This window comes from Schistocerca nitens, chromosome 1 (genome assembly GCF_023898315.1).
Source record: "Schistocerca nitens isolate TAMUIC-IGC-003100 chromosome 1, iqSchNite1.1, whole genome shotgun sequence".
Classification (NCBI taxonomy): domain Eukaryota; kingdom Metazoa; phylum Arthropoda; class Insecta; order Orthoptera; family Acrididae; genus Schistocerca; species Schistocerca nitens.
Window position 1 is genome coordinate 20,270,970 of NC_064614.1, and position 16,216 is coordinate 20,287,185.

The 16,216-nt window shown below is 45.4% G+C and overlaps 1 protein-coding gene across 1 annotated transcript in view; it reads right to left on the reverse strand.

Annotated features, from left to right (window-relative positions):
• LOC126251767 (Down syndrome cell adhesion molecule-like protein Dscam2) overlaps positions 1–16,216 on the reverse strand; it is a gene marked incomplete at its 5' end in the record, with an annotated part of 377,821 nt that overhangs the window by 224,650 nt on the left and 136,955 nt on the right. Inside the window, one exon of the mRNA XM_049952392.1 lies at positions 8,242–8,277. Coding sequence (XP_049808349.1) covers positions 8,242–8,277 — 36 coding nt within the window. The remainder of the gene's footprint in view (positions 1–8,241; positions 8,278–16,216) is intronic.

The following is a 16,216-nucleotide window of genomic DNA, read 5'->3' on the forward strand; positions in this document are numbered from 1 at the left end:
TTATTAAACCTACTCCTGCATTACCCCTATTTGACTTTGTGTTTATAACCCCGTAGTCACCTGACCAGAAGTCTTGTTCCTCCTGCCACCGAACTTCACTAATTCCCACTATATCTAACTTTAGCCTAGCCATTTCCCTTTTCAAATTTTCTAACCTACCTACCCGATTAAGGGACCTGACATTCCACGCTCCGATCCGTAGAACGCCAGTTTTATTTCTCCTGATAACGACATCCTCTTGAGTAGTCCCCGCCCGGAGATCCGAATGGGAGACTATTTTACCTCCGGAATATTTTACCCAAGAGGACGCCATCATCATTTAATCATACAGTAAAGCTGCATGCCCTCGGGAAAAATTACGGCCGTAGTTTACCCTTGCTTTCAGCCGTTCGCAGTACCAGCACAGCAAGGCCGTTTTGGTTATTGTTACAAGGCCAGATCAGTCAATCATCCAGACTGTTGCCCTTGCAACTACTGAAATGGCTGCTGCCCCTCTTCAGGAACCACACGTTTGCCTGGGCTCTCAACAGATACCCCTCCGTTGTGGTTGTACGGTACGGCTATCTGTATCGCTGAGGCACGCAAGCCTCCCCGCCAACGGCAAGGTCCATGGTTCATGGGGGGGGGGGGGGGTGAAATCGGTAGTTGCGAATAAAGCACCTGCAAACAGTTATGCGGTTTTTGTAAAAACCTGACAATTCAGGAATTTGGAATGAAACCATCGACGGGATGAGGAGACCGGGTGGCATGGGCATCATCAGCAGATGACATGAAGTAGCAGGCAAACTGGGAAGAGGGCTTGCTGATGATCCAGTCTGTTATCTTCTTAGCGAGGTGTGGGAGCTCTGACATGACGGCACGTAGCCGGGATAGCGTGCTCACCCTAGCTTGTGCATTTTCTCGCCACTTCAGATATCTAGATCTACCTGTACCCGTACACATATTCTATGCAAGCCTCAAAAGGTGTATGGTGGAGTGTACCTTTTCTGTTCACTCGCAAATGGAGCGAAGGAAAAAAGCGACTATGGAAATTTGAAAATTTGTGGTAGTGGCTATGGGACCAAACGGCTGAGGTCATCGGTCCCTAGGCTTATACACTACTTAATATAACTTAAACTAACTTACGGTAAGGACAACACACACACCCATGCCCGACAGAGGACTCGAACGTCCGACGGGGTAGCCGCGTGAACCGTGACAAGACCCCTCAGACCGCACGGCAAAAAAAGCGACTATCTACATGTCACTGCACGAACCCTAATTTCTCTTATCTTCACGATCCTTACGGAGGATGTATGTTGGCGGAAATAGAATCGTTCTGCAGTCAGCCAAAAACACCGGTTCTCTAAATTTTTTCATTAGCGTTTCTTGTAAGAAACATCTGCTTCCCTCCAAGTATTCCCATTTGAGTTCTCAAAGCATCTCCGTAATACTCGCATCTTGTTCGAACCTACCGGTAACAATCCAGCAGCGTGTCTTTGAATTGCTTCGATATCTTCCGTTAACCCGCTCTGGTGGGTTTCCGGAAGACTCTAGCAGTACTCAAGAACACGTCGCACTGGTGTTGAATCAGCGGTGCCCTCTGTGTATGAACCACACTTTCTTAAAATTCTCCCAATAAACCAAGTCGACCATTCGCTTTCCCTGCTACCTTCCCTGTACATGCTCGTACCATTTCATTTCGCTTTGCTTTACGTCACGATATTTAATCGACGTAAGCAGCAAACCACCAATAGCGTTGATATGATGTCCCTTACATCGGTCAAGTCATCAGATGTAAGCCTACCATTAATCAGTTTTATTTGCAAGAAAAGTAATAACTTCACAGATTTGGTATTAATAACTGACTTCTGAAGAAAAACGAAACACAAAAAACGTTTAATGACTGACTGAATGTTCAAATAATTGAATTACGAAAGTTACAGTCAGAGGCCGAGTCTCTGTGGCCCGGCCTCTAGTGTCGCCGTCCGTTGAACCGCTAGTGAGCTCGCCGAGTTCAATTTGCGCCACAAGCGGACTGAAGTACGGTCGCCGTGCAATGCGTAATGCTTGTCCTGAAGAGATTTCAGTATGCTAAATCTTAAATGATTGCATTGGCGTTTCTTGTACATGACGCCACAGCAACCGTATTCCAACATTACACAGTTAGGATCTAAAGCCAGGAAGGGCCAGGGTGTGCTCAAAGGAGAATTAATGCGCTAATCCTGGATGGTCGTTTTAGTACCCCTGGCTAAGACCGATATCGACAGCAGCGACCTGTCATCGGAGATCCTAAGACTTTCCAGAAACTGTTACCGTGGGCGCCCATCAAATGATATGATGATGGCGTGATGATGATGATGATGATAATATGGTGTTATGGGTGAACGACCGCATGAAAATGTTTTGAGATGACTATCGATAGTATACAGTTCACACGATATGAAACTTCAACTAACATTCAAAACACTAAAATTTTGACAGAACGTATGTGCATACATTGTCGCAGGTATAAACCTTAGATTAAAAAAAAGAAAGTAATAGTGGATGGAATTAAAATAGCGTAGCACATAGCTGCGGGTGGGAAAGGATAATCCACCACTCTGTAACACATTAAAATCTCTAGGCTAAAATCTTCACAAAACTTTGAAACCCCAACGACAGTCGTCTCGTCTTCAGCTAAAATAAGGCGACAGGATCCTCCATTGCGTAATGCTTGTCCAGAAGAGATTTCAGTACGCTAAATCTTCAGCCAAAATGGAGCACTGGATATCATGAGCTGATCTTTCATCTATTTTAACAGATGACGAGATGAATGAAGCACAGCTTTAAAATTTTGTATGATACTAGTCTACACATACTTACTAAAATATTAGGGATGAAATTTTAGAGTGCTGTGCTAGTGATTGCCTCAACCAGCTTGTGGGCTTTCAAATAATGATGATGTGGTGTGAGGTGGTCCTCCAACTACATACCCTCCGACTCAGAGTTGCAATATTAAAAGTTTTGGCTGGTTTCGTTGTCTAGGGGCTGGGATACATAGTTGCTGCATTACAAGCCAAATACTGCTGAGTCTACAGCATACGATATGAATATACACATGAATCGAATGGTCGAAGGTTCCTATCACTCGCAATTGCGAATTTTCAACGTGACAAACACATTTATAAATGAAAGATTGCAATTAAATAAAATCTGCAGGTACTATTTTAACGACTTTAAATGATGAGTACGATAGCAGAAATACTTTTGAGAATGCCGTGTATTTCTGCAAAACACTTATTGGTGTCGATGGTCCAACAATTAAATAAAGTATAAGTTGAATAACAGGGAAACAATAGATTCCTACTTCACGTAATTAGTTATAAACAACAATATAGCTCACGAGATATTCACTTCCAAACGCGTACTACATCTTCACTGCAGGAGTCACGGAAGTCTCACAAGTACACAAGTCGGCACTCCGAAGTATTTCTATCTCTCGCTATCACGCGCAAACTTCTCCACTCCAAGTCTTTCCCGCGGCTGTGCGTCCGTCGTCGTACTGTCCCGGACTCGTCCGTGTCCTGTCCCTCTGTCCGTCGAGCCACACTCTTTTCCCACTTCCATCCAGCCTCCCCATTCACGAGTGCTGTGATGGGCTAGAGAACTCGCACTATGTCTTCAAGCCAACGCACCCACAAAAACGTATGGAAACGCTTTCGAAATACTGGATTTACATTTAAATAACTTGAAATTAAATAAATATTTCTACAGCTGGACCATAAACACGGTCTAACACACATTATCAGATACACAAACAAATTAAATAACCGTATATAAAAGGAGTAGAACAAAAGATGGCCAGTAGCCTAATGTCTCTGTGATTTTTAAAACACAGTAAATATTTAACCAATTACTTCATGAATAGTATATCTCGGATATGAACAAAGACGTAAATGAATAAATATATTTATAAGCATGCTGCTACCATTTTTTGCTGTGACTGTGGAGTACTTATGGCCTGACGCAATCGGTAGAAATCGGCCACTTTGACCTCCAATAACTCATGTACTATTCACGTTGCATGGCTGTAATTTAGGTTTACACTAATAACTTTCTAAAGACACGTCGATCGACTAAATCGGATGAAGCGTTTAGATTTTGGAAATTCGTTGCTGGGTGTTACTTGTATAATTTACTGTCAAATACTTAACTTTAAACTAATAAAGATATTGAAAATCTGATTACATCATCAGGATCGTCATACAGATAATAGTAATGTACATGTTTCTTTTTGTGGTCTCATGATTCATCTGGCTATGAACTGTGAAATGTCTGCCATTAAGGTTTGACAAAGTCCGCCATCCTTGGCACTCCTGGCATACAAGTCTCCTTCACCAACACAGCGTCACCAAGGAATTCCCAGCCGAATGGGGCTACCCCTCATGCTAAGCTAACGTTCGGCACCACGTGGTTGCTGCCAGGCCGTGACCCGCTTAGAGGCCCCAGCTCGGCCACGCCATCTCCGAACTTAAAATATTTTCAGAGTGCCACGACTCGCCCATTACCTCAAAAGCTACACACACACAGTCACAACACTCATTTCCTTGTGGCCGCTTATCATAATATTAAATGCAGCCAGTTAAAATGTTGTATACAGCAATTAGCTTGCCAAAGGCATCACATAATTTTAGAGAACGTTGTCCACGAAGTGTAGAGATGGGGTGCTATACGTAGGTTAAATTAGTAGTTGATATCTCAATAACTTTATTTATTATGATCAGTGTCTGTTTATGGTAAAGCTGTGCTCAGATATTTTGGCCCCCAGAGGCTGATCATCACGGGTCGTCCCTTTTTCACGTGATACCACCATCTGGGAACACGTGAAAAACCGGGGAGCTGCCAGCAGCAACTGTAGGGTGCTCAAAAATCTGAGGACGACTTTAACATAAGCCGAAACCGGTCATAATAAACAAAGTTATTGCGATCTCGACTGTTGATTTAACTTAAAAATAAAAGGCATCACAGACTGTGGGGTCCTCTTGCCAGAGTAAAAAGACGTGCCACAGCTCATTGTGCATCACTGCCTGCCACTCTTCCTCCTACATTTCCTGTTCACTGGCGAAATGACAACCTGCAGGTGAATGACATATTGTGGAACGTCGTGTTCGCCTCATCCTCCTTGGTGGCTTTGTCTGCTTTTTCATTTCCCCAAAGTCCCACGTTCCCTGGTACCCAGCAGCATACCTGCTTTCCCCGCTGCTGTAGGATGTACAGGTGGTCATGTACTAAATGGACCATTTACTCTGCAGGGTAATGTGCTGCAACGATTGTAGGGCGCTAAGGGAAGTGGAACAGATGACAAGGGCACCCCATCTGCCCAAGTGCCTTGCACTCCGCTGCTCGACTCGCTGCGGGACACGTCGTTACCGTCGCTCGCGCACGCCAACGCCACTAGCCCAACGCCATGGCTGGACGGAAAGGGAAGCAGATTGCAGCCGCACTGGAAATCCTCATCCATGCGATGGGGAACAACAGCGGCCGCCAACGGCAGCCAAAGCGCAAGCGCACTCAGCAGAAGAGCAAGATTCAGCAGTGCTGCAAGTGCCAGCAGCTGGGCCATACTGCGCGTGACTGCAAGAACGTCGTCGCGTGCTTGAAGTGCGCGGCGGCTCACGACACGCGCAGTAGCACGAAGCCTCGTGGGGTGGCCAACAGCTGCACGAACTGCGGCGGGCCACACGCCGCCAACTCGCGTAGCTGCAGCTACCTCAGGGAGTCACGCCGTCAGCCCGCCGTACCACGCGCTGCTGCGGTGTCAAGCGCCACGGCGCCCCCCCCCCCCCCCCCCCCCAGGCTCCGGCGAGGGTTGCGAGCCGCGCCGTCACCACGCCACCGACGACGCCATGGCCGGCCTCCGAGCCGCCTTTGCGGCAGAACAGGCCTCGCTCAAAGAAGAACTTGTCGAAGTTCATCGGCAGCTCCAGCAGCTGCGCCAGGAGATGCGGCTCCTGAACAAGAAGATGGTTCGCGCCCCCGCGCCCGCCTCCCCTGCGGTGCGCCCGGTGGGGGTGGACGCCGTCACGCAGACGGACCTACCGTCGCAGAAGGACGTGGCCACTGAAACGGACGTCGCCCCGAAACCTGTAGCAATACAGCAGACCGGGGAGACGCCCGTGGACGTGGCACCGTCCTCTCCTTCTCCAACTCCAGGCGGGGAGGCAACACAGAAGGGGAAGCAAGAAGAGGATGGCAATCTTCGCTCGGACATCATACCCTTCCCGGACAGCACGAACATGCCAAACGTGCTGAAGAAGATTGCCACCATGGTACGGGATGCGCGCTTCAACGCCCAAAAGAACCCGTACCTCTTCGCCCAGGTGGAAGGGGTACGGAAGCCGTCGGTCCCGCACAGGCCGTTTGAGATACGTGGCGGGCATCGGGCAATTCTACTCGAGTTCGTCACAAAGAAAGATCTCAACACCATCAACGCGAACCCGGTCTTCACGCCGCGCGACTGGGAATACATCCTAGACGACGCAGTCGTGCCGCTGAGGAACGAGGTTCGCGACGGCACGAGGAAGCTGTCTGCAGACAGCGCTGCAGTACGTCTCTCGCGAGACAAAGAAGACGTAAAACACCTAAGTCCACTAGTATGCCTGCATGCTAGTAGCCAGGACAGGATAGACACCGGACAACGAGAGGACACACCACACAGTGAGGCCACATCACCATCGCATCGCCAGGAACAGGAGGAAAGACTGTAATAAGTCTGAACTCCTACACCTCGGGCCAAGGCCAAGGCCCGTTTGTAAAGCGCCAAGCGTCAGGATCAAATCGAGCGCTGCAGAAAATGTAGTGCATTCATGGGGAAGGCGACTCCTGACGACACGATTCAGGTATATTATTGAACAGCCGAGGGAGTCCATCGGTGTACGTAACTTAAAATTTAAACAGTGGAACCTATTTAAAATGTTAAAAACCAGTGACTGAAACGTAAAATCTTAAGTGCAGTTTTTCATAAAATTCGTCGTCTAAAATAAATCGGGGCCTCTTCAGGAGCTAAGGTGGAGTTCTACTCTAACGTTGGGCCGGCCATAGTGGCCGAGCGGATCTAGGCGCTACAGTCTGGAACTGCGCGACCGCTATGGTCGCAGGTTCGAATCCTGCCTCGGGCATGGATGTATGTCACGTCCTTAGGATAGTTAGGTTTAATTGGTTCTAAGTTATAGGGGACTGGTGACCTCAGACGTTAAGTCCCATAGTGCTAAGAGCCATTTGACCATTTTTCTAACGTTGGTGTGAAATATTAAAACCAGCCATTCTCTCTGACAGGCAATCCTTCATGCAAATCCCACGGGGCCTCGTCGCGCGATGCCGAGTATTGGTGGCTAAGCAACAATATGACGTGCAGGTGTATGGGGTGCACAGTATTTTGAAGGCCTCTCGCAACACGAGGATTCGTTTCCTGATATGAGGTGGCAGCTAACTAGCTTCCGCGCAAAGGCTCGATGTGCCACTGGTTTCAAGGCCCCAGTGGCCAGCTGAATTCCGTCTTGGTGCACCAAGTCCAACATATTTAAATTAGAGGGTTGAGCAGACCATGTACCTTGCATCCATAATCAAGCCGCGATCGCACGAATACCGTGTAAAACTGGAGCAGAGTCAAATCTGAGACCCAGAAACCTCACTCAGGAAAGTATAAAACAGAACATGAACGACTAAAAAGAACGCACACAGACCTTTCGGTTAAGAATTTAAAATCCCTCTTCTCTGACCATTCATTCAGCCATTGAATAGTCACTTGCAGCAGAAGGGTTGTTGTTGTTGTTGCATAGCTCGAGGAGGAACAAAAGACACAGAAGTCTCTAACAAGCAAACAACTCTAAACAGGTTGTTGAACTACAGACGTGATACTATTAATAGCAATGCCAAAGACAGTCACACTTTAAATACTAGCGCCAGCCGGACTGGCCGAGCGGTTGTTGGCGCTTCAGTATGGAACCGCGCGACCGCTACGGTCGCAGGTTCGAATCCTGTCTCGGGCATGGATGTGTGTGATGTCCTTAGGTTGGATAGGTTTACGTAGTTCTAAGTTCTAGGGGACTGATGACCTCAGAAGTTAAGTCCCACAGTGCTCACAGCCATTTGAACCATTTAAATACTAGCTTGAGGGTAACCGTTCGTCTGCTCAAAGCGATGAGGGAGAACGTCACCGACTCGGTATCTAAAATAGCGTAGTCAGAGGAAGGATCATCTCGTAAAGAACACAGTTACGATCTTAACTGACCAAGGCTGTTAGGAAACCACCGTAATCTGTATTAACTTCCGATAGTCTACTGCAGCCTGCGGTAGGTTTACAACTCTAATTGATATCAACTGCTATCAATTAGAGTTGTAAACCTACCGCAGGCTGCAGTAGACTATCGGAACCAACGTACAACAACTACAGCAGATTTGTTGGGGTTATCAAAGGTGCAGCCAGACGATGTACTCCTAGAGGGTACCGTAAAGAGTATATCCCTGGTTGGAGTTCCGAGAGTGAGGAGTTACTAAAAGAATATGAAGACCATCCTAACTCTGACAATGCAACAAGCCTCCTCCAGTCCCTGGATGATAATCGAAGAAAGATCTGGCATGAAACTGTGGGGTCCCTAGATTACACCCATTCTAGCAGAAAAGCCTGGTCTATCATCAGGAAATTAGACTCTTCAAACCCTACAACAAAAAGATCAAAAAATGCCATCAATTTGAATGACTATGCTAAACACCTTGTGTCAGTTACAAAGAATATAAAGGACAAGCAAGCCAAAAGGGATATCAAACTACAGTTGAACACCAAGAAAAGAGCAGCCCTACAGTCTTCCGAATTCTCTACTCCATTTCAAGAAGAGGAAACTAAAGCTGCAATCAAAAGTATGAAACTTGGAAAAGCAGCTGGATATGATGGAATATACCCAGAATTCCTGGCTCACTGTGGACCAGCTACAGTAAAATGGTTGACCAACTTCATTTCAAACATCCTGCAAACTGGAAACATCCCACATCTGATGAAGAAATCAAAAATATTAGCCATACTGAAACCAAATAAAGATCCCACAAAAGTGGAAAACTATCGTCCAATAGCACTCTTAAGTATCACTTATAAACTCCTTGAGCGTCTGATCTACAACAGAATCTGTGAAACAATCAACCATCATATTCCTATCGAGCAAGCAGGATTTAGACCTGGGAGAAGTTATAACGATCAGGTACTATCTCTCACTACGCACATTGAAAATGGGTATGAGAAGAAATCAGTAAGTGTGGCTGCCTTTTTGGATCTATCTGCTGCCTATGACACTGTCTGGCGAGAAGGACTCCTTTTAAAATTTGTGAGTGTTATCCCATGTCGTAAACTCACGGCCTTACTCAACAATATGCTAAGCAATAGGTACTTTCAGATCTACTCAGATAATGATAGGAGCAGAATGTTTAAACTAAATGACGGCTTACCTCAAGGGTCTGTTCTGGCTCCCCTCCTTTTCAATTTGTATACACACGACTTACCAGAAACATCTTCAAGGAAATTCATATATGCTGATGATATTTGTCTGGTGACTCAGTGCTCCAACTTTGCTGATGCTGAAACTATTCTATCCACTGATCTGGAAGCCTTAGACAAATATTTCAAGAAATGGTGCCTCCACCTAAATCCTCAGAAAACAGTTATATCTGCATTCCACCTACGTAACAGACAGTCAAATTACAAACCAGAAGTTGTATTCAGAGACCAAGTGTTGCCATACTGTAGTACACCAAAGTACCTGGGATTAACACTAGATAGAACTCTGTCTTTCAAGCAGCATTTATCAAATGTGGCTGCTAAAGTTAAAACTAGAAATAATATTCTTCAGAAGCTTGTTGGTACATCATGGGGAGCCAATACTAACGTCCTGAGATCTACAGCATTAGCTCTGTCATATTCTGTTGCTGAATATTGCTGCCCAACCTGGATCAACAGTGTTCACACTAAGAAGATAGACGTGCAACTCAATCAGGCAATGCGATTAATCACAGGATGTATTCGGAGCACAAACACGCTGTGGCTGCCGGTTCTAAGCAATATCCCACCTCCAGCCCTAAGAAGATCAGAAGCTCTCCTAAAGACGTGGAAAAACATTCAGCAGAACCCCCAGCTCCCCATCCATCAAGATATTGTACAAGGAACACACCAACGCTTGAAATCGAGGAAACCACCATGGCGCACAGCACTCGACCTTGAAGGATCTGCTTTCAACATTAACAGTTCATGGAAACTCCAGTGGGATCAGTCTTCAGTAGCCAATAAACATCTAGTCGAGGACCCTTCCAAGCAGACGCAAGGATTTGATCTTCCAAGGCGTCAGTGGAGGATCATTAACCGCATTCGAACTGGACAAGGCAGATGTGGCTATCTACTGCACAAATGGGGATGGGTTGGCTCTGCAAATTGTGACTGTGGTGCCCCCTCACAGACGATTCATCACATTGTTGCTGACTGCCCTCATCGTACTTTCAGAGGAACTTTAATGGACATTCATCGTACATCGGATGAAGCAGTCAAGTGGATTGAAGAACTAGACATAGAGCTGTAAAATTGTACGAACTTGTGATTGTACATTTTAGTCCTGAAAATATTGTATATAAATGTAAATCAATGTACACATCATACGATAAATAAATAAAAAAATAAATAAACTCTAATTGAGGGCACATCACCGCGCAGAATGTGAAATCCTGGAAAGCACCGTTAAGGGAGCTTCCTGCGGATAATATACCTCCAAATAACAGCGTAAGCCTTCTCGGTGTCAAAAAAAAAAATACCCAGCTGGAGATGCTGATGCAGTAAAGCCGCTTGCAGAAGGGCCAGCTTATCTTAGGTGTAGCGTTGCCTCCGGAACCCACATGGAAAGCGGCTAAGAAGCTGTCTGGATTCAAAGATCCAGACAAGGTGGTGGTTAACCATCTGCTCCAAATCCTTCTCACGCAGCTAATGACTACTTAGATAACTATTCGGGAATGAGCAATCCTTTTCGAGTTTTAAAATTGGAATTAAAGTTGTCTGTCACCACGATTCGGGAAAGCGATCTGATGCCCAAATGAGGTTAAAAATGGTGACGACAATTTCTTTGCTCCATCTTGTGAGGTGCTGTAACATAGACCCTGTCGTGAACAGGTGACATCTCATGAATTGCAGATAACGCAAGTTCTAGCTCCCACGTGGTAAAAGAACTTATATTCTTCGTCAGTGGTGGATCTGAAGTCCTAACTGCCCCTCTCAGCAGTCTCTTCGTGGCATCGAGAATTTAAATCTTAGCTGGCGGTGCCGATAAATACGGCAAAACAGGTTACAACAGTCTGTGCAAAGTCTTGTGGGGTGGTCTGGAGACTTCCTCTCTCCATTACAACAGCCATAGGGCTCTTTCTTCCTCTCCTAGAAATCTTCCTGATGGTCTCTCCACGATTGTCCTTTTAATGAAACGGTTGATAAAGTTCAGGAGCTGTTGCCACGACATCTTTTTGCTGCTGCGAATAATTCTGCGACATTTTGCCCTCGCTGCGAGGTTCACTGCTGTTTGCTGACACTTGAATCTACGCAGAGCCGCCTGACCTGTTGTAGATTGCGGAGCGACATTCGTCGCTTCAGTAAGAGACAGGCTGCCTTTTCAGCTGGTTTGAGGACTGTGGAATGGATGCTTCAGCGGCGTAGTGGGCCAGTTTGATCATATGACGCACTCATTCTTAAACGCTATCACGGGGTTCAAATACAACAAGCTGACAGTGAAACGTCAAGTCTGTCCTACTGATCACCATTCAAAGCGGCTTTCTTTTGCGAACCGTTTTGTCCGGCCGGTGAATCCAGACAGGTAAGTGATCACTCGATAGCAAGACTTCGATAACGTGTGCGCGGTATTTGTCGGGCTGAAGAGTACAACGAGAAATCGATAGCATGAACGACCCTGTTGCGGTACTGAAGTGAGTGCTCTCCATAAGGGTGTGAGAAGGCTCTACACCTGAGGCAGGTGGTTACAGAGTCCTAAAGCACTTTGTGTGCGTTAAAATCACTATGGAGGATGAAGGGGTGGGGGACCTGAGTACGAGGATCACAGAGAGCCTCCTGGTGTGGGGTTAGGTGAAGTCAACAGGTTGTCAACCTATGGTGCACATTCACCGTGACAGCGACTGTTTATGCGGATGTTGTCAGGGAGAGAAGCGAAGAGTGGTAGGTTTTGTTTACGAAAATATCCACTTCTCCTTTAGCTCCTTTTCCACAAAGTTCGTCCTCTAAAGTGGAAAATGTAAGCCACGTCATTGGAGGGGGGGGAGGGGGGGGGAGATGGGGGTGGCAGAGTATTTAAAATATGTCTCTTGAAGGCTATCCCGAAGCAACAGAGGTAATTCCTTCATATACGTTTTGAACCGATTCAGGTTTCACTGAAGTATGGAATCCATCTTGACAGAGAGACTTTCCTCAGTCTTATCCCCTGTATACTTCCGTGGTAGGGACGCTGCTGCGGAGTGCGGTGGGCTAGTTGAGGGACTCGGCGTTTCCCTCTGACAGATGTCGACGTCTGTACCATCGACACTGTGGCCATCGAACTGACCCATCTGACAAGACCAAGTCACATGTACGATTTCTTCGTACCTTATCCTTTTTGCCTGTCGGCTTACGTCCCCAGTTTGGATTTTGGAGACGCTGACAAAGCCGTTTTAACAGAAACGTTTTACTGGAACTCTTCTACTGTCTGCCTGTGGGTCTGCTATGCCTTCTCACATTAGTTTCAGCAGCCAGCAGTGTTTCACTGGTCGGAAGGCTTAGTTTTGGGACCAGGCTTGCAGCCGAATTTACAGGTTGATGTTCTCTGCTCAGCTGTCATAGGCTGGGTGCCAGCACCAGTAGTCTGTTATAGGCTACTTCAGTGCTGGAGCAAACGACTTTACGATGGTTGGTGACTGTGTTGCCTTAAACGCTTTTTTGGCGTTGCAATAGGAGACGCCTTTGGTGACTTTCATCTCTGGTACTTTCTTCTCTTCCACGAGGGCAAGGCTTTGGCGCAGTTGGTACACATGAATACAATGAATACCTCGAGCGGAGCTGCATCTTCCTCACATTACCTGACAGTTACAGTTCAGGGTGGTGTGAAAACTTTGGTATCCTGAATGGCAGGATAAAAGACGCTGACTTCTGGAGTTCACCATCAGCCATTTTCATGAAATTCTGTACCTCAATGATATGTTCGCTTTCCTGTCCCCATTGTAGGTTTTTGGTGTGTATCAATAATATACCGGCATGTCACCTCTCCTTTACAACAGTTTAGCCCCGTGTGTAGCTCACTGTTGGTAGCATATTCTCCAAGTAGTTCAGCAGTTACTAACTTGTTCACTTGACAGCCTTCAACGTCTCGACTAGGTGTCTAGCTGAGAGGCAGCCACATGCCTTGCTCATACTGTGGCATCAAGCAGTCAGGCCTGCAAGATGAGTGGTCTGCCAAGCGAGTGGATTCATTCTTATTTATCGAGTAACATGAACTCTAGTACTCACAATTAAGTTACAAGTTATCCTCCTATATGAATAATACGCAACGGAAACACACATCTGACTATCAGTAATTTACAGAACTCTGACTGTTCACTACGCACTGGCAATACCACATTTTCTTTTTGTCTTTTATTTAACGGCTTTTATCAACACGTGGCCACCGCACTGAATATGAATGGCGCACACATTATAAATTCGGGACATCATGACAACATACAATTCGAAGGAAAATTCCACCAATCTTTTTCTTTTCACTATCTTATTTATTCCGATAAATTCTACAACCTAAACACACCAATTCTATAACCTACAATAATAACACATGAGAAATTCCGCCCAGTGGGCATGGCTTTACATTGGTGAATCTCTATCTTATGGTCTCGTAATTATTTAACGCTACAGTGCACTTTCTGGATAGGATGGTGGATCTTTTATTATTTCTCACACTTCGACTTTCACAATCATCATCACGAAACTTTCCTCCAGACCGAGCAGTACAAAAGGAACACGAATAACCCACTAATCTTTTGAAACTACCTTGCTACTCTCCCATGCAAACCACACATACCCAAATTACATGACATACACCACACTACAACATGGAATACAATACAATAAATAGTCACAACACTATCACTTTCAGCTTTCCCACTTCAATTAGTATTTATCCCAGTTTCACACGACACCGCCCCACTTTGTAATTCTAATTTCCTAGTATGAACTCTGGATATATATGCACGTCTTCCTGTGCAATGCAAGCCAAGTGGCGTTGCTGGATAGACGGCCGACTCACCTTGCTTCTCTCTCAGAGTTTGAATCTAGCGTCACACTGAATCATATCACGTAAAGTTATATTAAGAACGTATTCATCACACACGCGAGTCCTCAACTGATACCATGGACGAGTACTTCTCTTTATCTTTTGTCTCATACACAGATTGAGACTCACACGGTAGTCACCACGTGGAAGTACTCGTCTCTAATTTCAAGTCCTGCACACGCCATTTCTTAAATATTTCAACTTATGGTACACACGCTATTTCTTAAATATTTCAACTTATTGTACACACGCTAGTAATTCAGCTTAACTTAAGCACACGGAAGTATTTCAACTTATTGCTACACGTGGTTTCATTGTGACCGTTGGTCACTTCCGAAGATTACTACGATCCCATTAATATTACCTGCCTGACATTTAATTCTCCCCACAAAAGTTCCTGAAATAGAGAAATTATTATTTCAAACTACTCTTAAATATTCCACATGCATACCATGTCTCCACTCTTTTGTGTTTACGGAGCACAACTAAAACAGGTCTTAACAGCACAAGATCCAGCGGCAGAGTGCTGAAACATGGCCATTCTTCAGGTCCTCTCGCACCTCGGCTGAAGTGGGGGAGCACCTTGCTACCATATTGGTCAGCCACATTTCAGGCGCTCAAAGCTCCGGTAAGTTTCATCTCTTTGGTTCCACCAAAGGTGGCCAAAGGATCGTCTCAAATTTGATCATATATTCACATTCACTATCTGCGGTTAGCAGACGACCATACATTCATTCATTTCAGAGATCTCACCAAACTGGATGTAGGGATTTACTTTGTGGGAGTGCACATGTGATCAATTAAATAAATAAATTGTCATTCTTTCCCACACTGGTATCCGGCTTCGCTGTATTAATTGAAATTGAGTTATTTTACAAAAAAAAATGTGTTGTTCTGACAAAAATAATGAAGTATGTTGTACCTATTTTCAATGTCGGGCGGTACTGTACCCTTTCATAGCATTTCGGAACCGCTTGATAAATTAAAGTTCCTCTAGAGCTTCATGGATATAGAAATACGTCAGTTTGTCGAAGGAACCTTCTACACGTTCAAAAACAAAAAATACATTATCACAGGATGTGGTCCGTTACTATTACTGCTTTCTCCTACATTCATAGACGTCTGAGTTGCACTAGCCACACGAGGATTCCTTGGTGTTTGGGTGCTAATAATGCCCAATTGGGTCACCCGAACTGGTGGTAATAGAACAAAAGGATTTGTGCTTAATGGAAGTCCAAGGGCAGCTAAGAAAATAAGCACCCATTCAGACAGAGCCCCACTTGCCTAGGTACGCCTGATGCGGCTGAGGTTCGCCAGTTTCCTCATTGGTTGCCGGCTAACGACTGCTCGGCCTCAGCAGCCACGCCTTTCATCAGCGCGCAGCAGACTCGAGATAGACGGACTTAATTTTACAGAGGTTTTTTACTATCCTCACACTCCGGGCGGTTAAGCCAAGATCCTCGATCCCTGTGACTGACACATTATGCTCCACTGTCACGCTCGTATACATAAAAAATGCCTTCTAATATGACAGATGAGTATAAAATTTTCTGTTTGGTGATGACACTAGTTTGGTACTGAAGGATGTTCAGTGCAAGACGGGCATTATATCAGGTACTGCAGACGAAGACTGCATACCTTGTAGAAAATAAATTAATGCCAAATGACTTCAAGAATCAATTTTTACACTTTCTAACACACAATTCAACTAAAACTGATAGTATGGTTACAGAAAAGGGCTTGTCATTAGTGAGTTTCGACAGTCCTATTTCTTAGGTGCTCAGATAAATGGTAAACTGTCATGGAAACACGCGTTCAGGAATTTTTTCGAAATACTGATTGCTTCTATATTTACTATTCGAACAGTATCTGCA